Consider the following 11,620-nt stretch of genomic DNA (forward strand, 5'->3'; position numbering starts at 1 on the left):
CCTGAGGGCTCCCAGTATTGTGAGAGGGACAGGTTGGGCTGAGGGAACCCCCCCCCCCACCTTGCCAGTGCACAAATTTTTGTGCACCGGGCTTCAAGTTTTATATATGATACAAAAATGTAATTGTTTAATGTAATTAGGAACCAAAATTGTCAGTGTAAAAGATAACATATAAAAATCAAGGGAAGTGCCCGGCCAACGTGGCTCAATGGTTGAGCGTCAACCTATGAACCAGAAGGTCACGGTTCGATTCCCAGTCAGGGCACATGCCTGGGTTGTGGGCTCAATTCCCAGTGTGGGGTGTGCAAGAGGCAACCAATCAATGATTCTCTCTCAACACTAATGTATCAATTTCTCTCTCCCTTTCCTTTCCTCTCTCTGAAATCAATAAAAATATATTTTAAAAATCAAGGGAAGGAAGTTTACAACTCTGTAATGTTAGATTGGAAGTGGAAAGATCAACATTGTACTGGTCATGTTTCTACAAGATAATGTGGTATAAACACAGAGCCCTCAAATCTCAGAGGCTTACGGCAACACTACTTATTTCATGCTCAAAGGTCTGTAGAATGACTTCAACTCAACTGATTTCTGCTGGGTTCCCCTGGACTGTGCCAGGTTGGGCTGGAATGCAGGCTTTGGGTTTGGGATTCCGGCTAAACGAGCAATAGCTAACAGTACACCACGGAGAGTAGAAATTCCAAGAGGGCTGGTGGAAACGTGCCATGCCTCCAACCACTTCAGCTTACCCCTTGCATTACTTGTGCCTAAGTCACAGGGCCAAGCCCAAAATCTATACAATAGGGACATATACACACTCACAGAGAAGTTATGACAAGGATGAGGAGGGAAGGAAGAATTGTGGAAAAATAACACCACCTGCCCTAATTACAATCTCATGATTTTTCTTTCAAAAAATAAGTATTTCCTAACCCTGTCCACCGAAAAGACCTAAAAGCAACAGCAACCCAGTAGCAATGAATATCCTCTCACCAATGAATATTACTCTCCACTAAAGAAACCAGCACCCTGAGGAATGCCTGAATCTAGGTCTTCAGTGGGAAGTGCACAACATCACATTGGAATATCTCATTGTGCCACAGAGCAAGGAAGTTATCAAAAATGAAGGGATCATGTTGACATAGGAGGTGACATGAAAGGGCTCCCATTGGTTAAAGACAGATCAATTTATGCATCAAAAAGCATACTGACTGTCACTGATTGAAATGCAGATTCCCCACCCACTCCAACCCCATGGAATCAGAATCTCCAAGGACGGGGCCTGGCATCTGTATTTTTACAGAGCTCCCCAATGGATTCTCATGTGTGGCCAGGGTGGAGGCACCAGTCCAAGGATCCTGATCCTATGGGAGTCTGGGTCACTCACAGTGCCCATCTTGCTCTCAGATGCTTGCTTCTGCTTCCTAGAAAGTCTTGCCTACAACAAACTTAACATTGTCCACTATTCATGTCCTTCCAACTCTAAGATGGTCCAGCCACAATGTGGCAGCCATCTTCAAGGGGGGAAATCCCAGTTTTCAGTCTGCTAACAAAAATGAAAACAGTAAAAAAGCTGGGTAGCTCCCAGAACCTTCCTTTTAATTGCAATGTTGACAATGACAATGAGAAGCAAACGCTTCCATTTTTAGCTAACATCTCATAGATCCAAAACATTCAAGTTTGGGGCTTCTCCAGATACCTCAAAGCAATTCGTTCTTAATCCCCACTCTGCACCAGAACCTTGTGCAAAACAGGGCCGACTGGGTTCTGGAGCCTGACCCAGCGATTCAGATTTAGTGGTCTAGGCGAGTCTGGGCACCCATGTTTCAGAGGCTGCCCAGGTGACTCTGATGTGCAGCCACAATTGAGAACCACTGCTCCAAGCTAAATCTTGAAAGCAAAACATCTCCACCTTAATGTCTTGTCTCAACTTGAAATCAGATATGCCCTGGATGAGGTATCTTCCAAACTGTAGCCCTAGCTGGTTTGACTTAGTGGATAGAGAGTCGGCCTGTGGACTGAAGGGTCCTGGGTTCAATTCCAGTTAAGGGCACATGCCTGGGTTGCAGGCTCCATCCCCAGTGAAGAGCATGCAGGAGGCAGCCAATCAATGATTCTCTCTCATCATTGATGTTTCTATCTCTCTCTCCCTCTCCCTTCCTCTCTGAAATCAATTAAAATATATTTAAAAAGAAAAAAACCAAACTACAGTGCCCTGGGGAAAAGTCTGCTGCTGGTTGTGCCTCTGAAGAACTCCCAGCCTTTCCCTCCTGCAACCAGCCAGAACAGCGACCCCAGCCTCCCACACACGCAGTCTCAGGGTTCAGGGCTCACAGCAGGCGTGGCTGCCCTGCTCAGTGCTCAAGACAGAGAATAAAGATCCAAATGTCTAAGCCACTCCAGACCAAAGCTAAGCAGAGAACAGGATCAGAAGTAGCTCCAGCTGAGAACTAAGGTGACCATTAAACAACTATTCCCCCAAAGGCTCCAAGAGGTAGCGAGTTGTTTCAGTTATATATTTTTTTAGTTAGAAAGAATAGATAACTCCACATTAGAAATAAAACAACAACAGAAGAAGACTGGATGTCAGCCAATTCAAAAAAAGCAAACATAGCTCAGCTCCCCAAACCTAATGAACACAATAGGTGTGCACACGCACACACATAAATAATACAGATCATTGCCAGGTCTTCACATAAATGCTGATCGCAGCTAACATGCAAGTTTCCTCCTAATCTATAACAGGTAGATACCAGCTCCCAGGAGGCCTGGATCTGTAGTCTGACTGTGCATTAAAATGCTGTTTTTCTCCATCTTTACAGCTACCATACTGTAAGAAGGGCACAGTAAGAGTGTTCTAGAATTCACAGTAGACACCTTTTGGTTGCAGCAGACACTTTTTGACATATCTCTCCACCAATACTCCTCCTCTGAAACTGCACCCCACTCACCAGGCTGGGTCCCCTCAGCTCAGTTGTGCTTGCAGGACTTGGCCCTGTACTCCTGACCTTGGTCACAGCACCCGCACTAGACATGTGACTCAGCTGGGCTGGACTGAGAGTTGCCAGTCTCAGTGTGGAGGATGGCTGCAGGGGAGATCATGTAAACATGGGCCCTGTGGGGAGGCCGGGTTGGACCACATCGGCCGACAGGAGTGAAGGCAGAAGAGAGAAGCAGAGGGAAAAGCTGAGGCAAGAAGCAGCGTGGTCTGTGTCCTGGTTGGCTCTCCAGGCTGCCTGAACTCCATGCCCATTCTGTAAAATGCCCCTTCTATCCCTGTAATAAAGTCCTCTTCTGCCTATCACAGCTACTTTGACATGCATTTCTATTAGCTGTTAACAAAAGAAGAACCCTGACTAAAATAACTATAAAGCCTCATTGTCGACTACTAAGCATTTCCAGTAGTTTTTAAATCAACGTTTTAAAGTCAACTTTTTTCTCTTTATTGACTATGCTGTTGCTACAAATGTACATTACAATTTAATGTAAACAGTGTTTTGCTGTAGCAACTGGTTTCAAAATCAGATACAAGGCAACCACCAGAATTTGGGATCAACAAAAAGAAACCTCTAGAAAAACGTTCCCCCACACCCTATCCGGACGGTGACCCTTACTCACAGGAGGAGCCTGGGAAAAGTCATTAGTGGGCCAAGACCTGACTCGGGCATGGAGGCCATGGGCACCAATGCCGCAGCCCTGCCACAGTGGACCAGACATGGTGCCATTCTCTGGAGAACCCAAACACCTGTCTCCAAGAATGAGCACCATCGAGAATACAGTTTCTGGATGCTCTCTTCAATGGGGCTTAGAACGTTCACATGCATTTAGATACTTCAAGAGAGAAAGGGAGAAATTGAGTCACTCTAATGTGGTTGTTGGACCAGTAGGAAGGACAAGGTACAGACCTCCGGCTGGATGGCTTTGAACACAGGGATGTCCATTAATGTGATCTGGCTCTGCAACAAAAGAGAATGGGTGTTAGAAAACGTAAAGTAACTGTCATGTTCCTTTGAATCTATACAGAGTAATAACACTCTTAAAGGTTATAATCTCCCCCTTGAATAAAAATCAAGACAGAGTAGAAAAGAGACAAATTTTTAAAATGCCTTTCCCGTCCCTTCCCTCGTCATAAATCTTGATCCACACCCTTCTTTCTTGAATGTGAGACAAACGTCCAACTTCAGCAATGGTAATAGTAGTTTGGAGGTTGGGACTGAGAGAAAAGGAAACATTTTTTGGTTTGGATATTTTTGTATAATTTAAGTTTATTTTTTTTCAAGCATGAATTACTTTTGTAATTGTAAAAAGTTGACAATATTAAAAATTAGAATGCGAAACAGACATTATTACTCTAAATTTAAAAGAAAACTGTGGCTTACAGAAATTTCTTCTGAAGTCTAAGCCTCCTCAAAATCATATGGTAGAGTGACACTCGAGATGCCTCCACAGGCCAGTGTGGACCACAGGCTGTTTATTCCACGGCCCACAGTATATGAGATAACTACAGAACTTAAGAGCAAGCATTGGGAAACTTTTATAGTAATTTGCCATGATACTCTTATTATATTTTTTAAGTATTAGTCTTCTGTAGCTTGGAAATGAAAAAAATTGGTCCTTCACCACAACTAGCTTGAGAAGCACTAATGTTGTCAGCACAGAAAACACAGGTCTGGTTAAAAGGCTGTTCTCACTGAGCAACAGGAAGAGAGGCATTGCTGCTGACAATGCTGCAGGCCAAGGCACGGCTGAGCTGACTGCACATGACCTACCTATCTCCTGTGTCACATGGGCTGCCAGGTGTCAGCTAACAGATGCCTCTATGGCAGCCCAGGGAGGAGAGCTGATGGCCTTTGGATGCCTCCTAGTGCAAGAGGACACCCTGTCCACCAAACACAGGTCATCTGGTCATCTGGGAGGACGTGATGCTGTGGAATAAACATGGGCTCAGGGCTCAGCGGGGCTTGGGTACATGTCTAGATACCACTGCTTAACAGCAATATTCTGTTTGGCACCTGACAATTCTCCCAGTCGCAGATGCCACATCTAGAAAACAGGAACAATAATCCCTATCTTACAGGATCTTTGTGAAAATCTAAGACAAAAGATGCAGAATGCCTGGCACCTGACAGGTACTCTCTATATATGTATGTGAGGGGTGGCGGGGGTGGGGAGAGGATATGGATGTGGTTGTGGTTGTGTGTATATATAGAGAGAATCTATATGTATATTATACACACAGAGAGAACATCTCTGAGCAGGAGAAGGAAATAAGCAGGTAGTTTCAGTGGAGAGCCTCTTTGTCCCCCAAAAGGCTAGTGCCCTCCATGTGCACAGAAACGCTGTCACTGATGGAAGCACGGCAGAGACAGTGGATGGGAATGAAGCACTCGGAATCCACCCTCCTCCACCTCCCGGTCCACCACCAGGGGCAAGGAGGCATGGGACCACAGCACGCGTGGATCTGGCCCTCATAATCTGGGTGTCCAGTGACTACTAAGCCCTGGAGCCTATAGGCCTGTGTGTCTAGCCTAAGGCAGTGCAAATAGACTGGCATCTCTCCTGCCAGACCCACGGAGATTGTTGGCCAAATGCTCCTGACCTTGGATTAATTCTGCCATCCCAGGGAACAGAAAGGCCTTGTGAAACCAGATTTGAGCTGAGAGCTCAGAGGGCCTTGGAAATCTCTCCCGCAGATCAAGTTAACTCCCTATCCGGGAGAACCGGCAGGATGTTTGCAATGTCATTTAGGAAAAGAACCAAAAGTCTGCTAATGTGAAAATGAGAAAACTTCCTCTGCATCCTGCCATCAGTTCTAGGGTTTGCTACTGAATTTCCATATGATTTATTAGAAGAGTGACTTTACGTTTCATATATTTTTTTGGATGGTTCAAGTTTCGAATATTCTGATTCCTGCTCAGGCTGTAAATCAGAATATGTGTTCAAGTGTTTTATTCTAAACAAACTAGGTCAACAGAGGTCACCAGACTTAGAACAGACTGGCTGGTCCCAAAGACACAATCTGAGGGTTTTCAGGAGAATCTCTCCCGTTTCTATTCTCTCAACTCCAACCAAAAAAGATGCAGTGTCCAGAGCAAGAATATCTCAATACATAGGTAAAACCACCCAATTATATATTTCGTGTCATTTTACTCCAAGGCCAACCACCTGGGAAAAAGGTTGCTGGTTGAGCAGCCCTTCCCCAGAAGTTTGAGCACCTCAAGGCAGGCAGTTTTACCAAAAAGGGAGGGTGTGGGTAAGGGTGGGAGCTCTCAGCCCTCCCTAGGGAAGGGCCCTGGCTTCCTGGAGAGAAAAGGTATCTCCTGGGAGTGTGGCACAGCCCCCACAGAAACACAAGACAATGAGACTCATTCCAAGCAGCAAACCCGAGGTAGTGAGGAGCACATGCCGGGACCAATGAGAACACTCCTGAACAAGCATCCTATTGGCTTCTCCTTATTTTGGGGAATAAAACCTCAACACGGGATGTCCAATTAAGCTAGTCACTTGGCATTCTTTAATCCTAACCCTTTCTCCAATCTCTTCCTTCCTCCTAAAAATCCAGCCTTTTAGGGAAGTTGCCAATCACCACGTATCTCAAAACATTTCGGTAGATATGAATCCTTCAGAATGGAGAGGCCTATATGGCCACTTTACAATGTGGCCCTAAAGAAAAAGATGTTATTATATGGACAAATGAAAGCTACCTAGCCAAAAAGAAAAAAAAAAGGTTTTGCATATGTTAATTGTAGTGTTTCTCCCCTCCAACAGTGGCTGACTGAATCCTCTCTTCCCAACTAGACCCCTAGTTTAAGGCGCTCTACCCCCAAATAAATGAACCCAAGAAAAGCCATTGGCAATCAGTGGTCTGTCTTATAGAAGATCTCTTTAAATTTGCATTTAGATCACTCTCCCAGTACCTAAGTAGGAGGGCTCACAGAACAAAAAGTAATCCGCTCCAAAGACACATTCCGGCTTCTACTCCCAGAGCCACAGGAAGCACACATCTGGCAGTGTTAGAACTGGAGTCAAGGAAATGCAAATTAAACAGGAAGATACCATTTGTCATCTACCAGTGCCATCAAGACTGATGGACTATGAGCTACTCTGTTTGTTCTTTTTGGAAAGTAATCTGGCAGTAACTCATAAAGAAGTTTTTAACCTTTTTTTTTTTAAATGTCAAACTTACAAAAAAGTTTCCAGAATTATATGAACTCTATAACCTTTTACCTAGCTTAACTAATTATTAACATTTTGCCTCATTTGCTTCATCTCCATGTATGTACCTAGTAATTACACATGAACATTTTTCTGAACCATTTGGGAGTAACATGCAAATACTATGACTTTTCACCCCTAAACCCTTCAGTGTGTTGTTTCCCAAGAATAAGATGACCCTCTTACATGTTAAACTTATTACATTCAGGAAATTTATCATTAGTACAACATTATCTAATATACAGTCCACATTCAAAATTCGCTAATTATCTCAATACTGTTTGTTATAGCAATTTTGTCTTGATCCAGGATCATTCACTGCATTTAGATATTATCTCCTAAAAGGAGAAATAAGCATACTGTTGACACAAGAATCTCTATGCCTGCAGAAAAAAAAAGTACTAGTACATAAGGAAATTTTACATAGAGATCTACGTTTAGATACAGATATAAATATAGATGTTTATTGCACCATTATTTTTAGTAGCAAAAATCTGGAAACAGTCTAAAAGGCCACCAAAAGGGACTTGTTGAAAAAAAACATGGTATATCCAGACTCCGGAGTATCATGCAGCTATTAAAAATAGAGAATTGGACCCATACATGTTGACCTAGAAGGATGCCCATGACCAACTGACGATAAAGACAAGTCCCAGCAATGCTTTTTGCTATGCTTTCATCCACTGGGGAGTAAAAGGACTGAGATCTACCTGTAGCGTGTCCCCAGTAAAAAATGAGGACCTTTTAAATAATTTTAACCCTTTTTATTATAAAGTAACACACATTTACAGAAAACCACATTAAACAAATGCATGGTTTTATGACTTATTATAGATGAACACCCTGTAATCACCACTCAGGTCAAGAAATAGCCACCCCAATCAATAGATGAATGGACAAAAAAATGTGGTATATACACACGATGGAATCTTATTCAGCCTTAGAAAGGAAATTCTGACACCTGCCACAAGATGGTTGAACCTCAAGGACATTATGCTAAGTGAAATAAGCCAGTCACAAAAAGACAAACATTGTGTGATTCCACTTATATGAAGTCCCCAGAGTCATTAAATACATAGAGACAGAAAGTAGAATGGTGTTGGGGGTAGCAGGGCATGGAGAGTTATTTAATGGGTACAGAGTTTTGCAAGATGAGTACAGTTCTAGAGATTGGCTGCACAATAATGTGAATGTACTTAACAATACTGACCTATACACTTAAAAATAGTTACGATGGTAAATTTTATGTTACATAAAGTTCAACACAATTTTTTAAAAAGTCACCTCAGAGTTCCTCCATGTGCCTTGTCTCAATCACAAGTCCCTCCCTACTGTCAAAAGTAACCACTATCTGGCATCTCTCCTGCCAGACCCACAGAGATTGTTGGCCAAGCGCTCCTGACATTGGATCAATTCTGCCATCCCAGGGAACAGAAAGGCCTTGTGAAACCAGATTTGAGCTGAGAGCTCAGAGGGCCTTGGAAATCTCTCCCACAGATCAAGTTAACTCTATCAGGGAGAACTGGCAGGATGTTTCTTTATAATTTTATCACCCAAGTATGTGTATACCAAGGCATCATGGTGTCTTTTTAAAACTTTGATGCACTTTGTATATATTTTTAGTGATTTTTAGAGAGAGAAGAAGGAAGAGGGACAGAGAGATAGAAATATTGATGAGAGAGGAGCATCACTGATCAGCTGCTTCCTGCACAGTCCCTACTGGGGATCGAGCCCACATCCCCGGCATGTGCCCTGACCTGGAATCAAACCTGTGACCTCTTGGTTTCTGGATCAAGGTTCAACCACTGAGCAACACTGGCCAGGCTGATGCATATTTTTAAGATCCTTTTAATCTACAGGTATTCTCTCTACCTCTTTGTTCCATATAATGTATCTGCTGAAGAATCCAGGCCATTTGACCTACACAGTTCCCCACTCTCACGGTGCAGGCCAACATATTCCTCTGTCTTTGGAATTTCCTGCAAGTGGCAGCTGGAACTAGAGACTTGATCAGACCCAGGTTGGATTCCATGGCAGGACTGGAAGTGGTGCTGTGTCGTTTCATCAGGAGGCACATAATTACTCTCTTTTTGTGATGTTAGTGGCTGATGTCCAATGCTTAGATCTATTAATTCATTGGGGTCATACAATGATGATATTCTAATTCTATCATTTTTCCCCCTTTATTAACTGAAATAATTTAATACAAAGAAATTTTCTCTCATCCACTATTTGGTTACCCAGGACAATTCAAAGGTAAAAGGCAGGACAAAGATTGGGCCCGGCCTGAGTGGTTCAGTGGTTGAACATCGACCTATGAACCAGGAAGTCACAGTTCGATTCCCAGTCAGGGCATATGCCTGGGTTGTAGGCCGATCCCCAGTTTAGGGTGGGCAGGAGGTAGCCAGTCAATGATTCTCTCTCATCATTGATGTGTCTCTTTCTCCCTCTCCCTTCCTCTCTAAAATCAATAAAAATATATATTTTTTAAAAAGACTGGGTTCCATCCTTATATTTCTCAGTTTCTAAGATAATAAATTGGTTGCCTATCATCATCCAATGATGATCTATTGCTTGATGGGTTTCAATCAATTGCAATTATTATCCTTTTAAAAGCTCAAACTGTCCCATCATTGGGCAGTGGGAGCTTCCCCTAGCTGGCTCCTAAGTCCGTTTGACATGACCCTAGTAGTGCTTGATAGCTTCCTCACTAGTATTGGAAAGATATACCAGGCTTATCTTGAACATTTCGTGTCCTAGACTTGGAATCAACCAGTTATCCAGGAAGCCCTGGAGTCTTTCAGTGATAATATTTCAATACCACAATCTGGAATTCATATTGATATTTCAAATTCAAATTCAGAACACTTTTTCCCCCTAACTTACTTCTTCTGTACTACTTCTGTATCTCTTTTCTTCCATATCAAAAATCCTGGTCCCAAGGACACAGGATATAGAGGATTACAGTAGCCCATAATTATTCATTTACTTTATCCTATATTATACACACAACGGTCTCAGAAAAACAACACTTATGGTACCACTATCAGTATAATTACTGAGAAGGGTTATGAAATTTTGCATGTGTTCTCTCCATTCTCCTCCATTTTTATAGTTTATACTATAATGGTCACACTATGTCTATTATGTGGGCATACAGTCATTATATACTATACCCTCTCCCTTTTAATCCTCATTTAGTCTTAACACTACTGTAAGTATTTACTGCTCTCCACCAGTCTTTAGAGTGATGTTTCTTTAATTGTTTTCATTGTTTGAGGCTTGTTCTCTAGTAGATTCCTCAAGAAGAGCTCACAGGAATAACATTCTCTGAGGCCTTTCATGTTCATAATAGTTTATCAGTGTCCTTTATTTTTTTTAAGAATAGTGTATTGATATTTTTAGAGAGAGAAGAAGGGAGAGGGAGAGAGAGAAACATCAATGTGAGAGTGCAACATTGATTGGCTGCTTCCTGCACACCCCTTTCCCGGGATTGAGCCAGCAACCGGGGCATATGCCCTGACCGGGAATTGAACCAGCAACCTCCTGGTGGATGGGAAGATGCCCAACCAACTCAGCCACACTGGCCTGGGCCATCAGTGTCCTTTATACTTGAAGGTTTTGCTGGATATAAAATCTTTGGCTCACATTTTTTTTCTTTCCTTGATTTATTTGTTATTCTACTTTCTTTTGGCAAAAAGTGTTGCTGTCAAAAAGACTGATGGTAATCTAATCTTATTTTTCTTCTAAACCATTTGCTGTTTTGTCTAGATGCCCAAAGGATTTTCTTTTCCTTTAATATCCAGCAGTTTCCCAAGGATATGTCTATGGTATTGACCATTCTGGGTTAACATTGTCAGCTTCATTGTGTGCTCCTTCAATATGTAATTTTGAATCTTATCTTTTTATTTTGTGAAAGTATTCTGACATTATAGTTTAAATGTCTGTTCAGTTCTGTTGCCTTTTTATTCTCCCCTTTCAGAGATTTCTATTATCTATATGTTGGATCTTCTTTGCCTATCATCAATGTTTGTCACTTTTTCTCAGTCTTATTATCTCTTTCTTCATTTATTTTTATCTTAAAATTTCTCCCGCCTTAAGGCATTCTGTTGGGTTTATCTATTCTTTTTTTTTTTTGATGATGATGAAAAATACATTTATTTTTTAATGTATACATGTACACTGATAGTCTGACAGAAAACTTTATGACTCCGTTTGATATTATCAGTGGGACTTTTGCTGCTGCATCACTGATGACAGAGATTTTACATCAGGTTTATATTTCGTGACCTTCAGAGATATGCACGAGCTACTACTTTCATCCGCCAGGCTACTCCTATTGCGAGACTTAACAAATTCATCACTGAGAACAAAGATTCACAAGCATATGTGGATGAAACCAAAA

The 11,620-nt window shown here is 42.1% G+C and overlaps 1 protein-coding gene across 9 annotated transcripts in view; it reads right to left on the reverse strand.

Annotated features, from left to right (window-relative positions):
* Nucleotides 1–11,620, reverse strand: part of RALGPS1 (Ral GEF with PH domain and SH3 binding motif 1) — a 240,208-nt gene that overhangs the window by 174,323 nt on the left and 54,265 nt on the right. For all 9 annotated transcript variants that reach the window (XR_001359669.1, XM_014529334.1, XM_014529337.1 and 6 more), the window contains one exon: nt 3,906–3,956. Coding sequence is in view for 8 of the 9 variants with exons in the window: in XM_014529334.1 (XP_014384820.1) it covers nt 3,906–3,956 (51 nt within the window). In the remaining variant the exon portion in view is untranslated. The remainder of the gene's footprint in view (nt 1–3,905; nt 3,957–11,620) is intronic.

The sequence above is a fragment of the Myotis brandtii genome, unplaced genomic scaffold (assembly GCF_000412655.1).
Source record: "Myotis brandtii unplaced genomic scaffold, ASM41265v1 scaffold68, whole genome shotgun sequence".
In the NCBI taxonomy this organism is placed as follows: domain Eukaryota; kingdom Metazoa; phylum Chordata; class Mammalia; order Chiroptera; family Vespertilionidae; genus Myotis; species Myotis brandtii.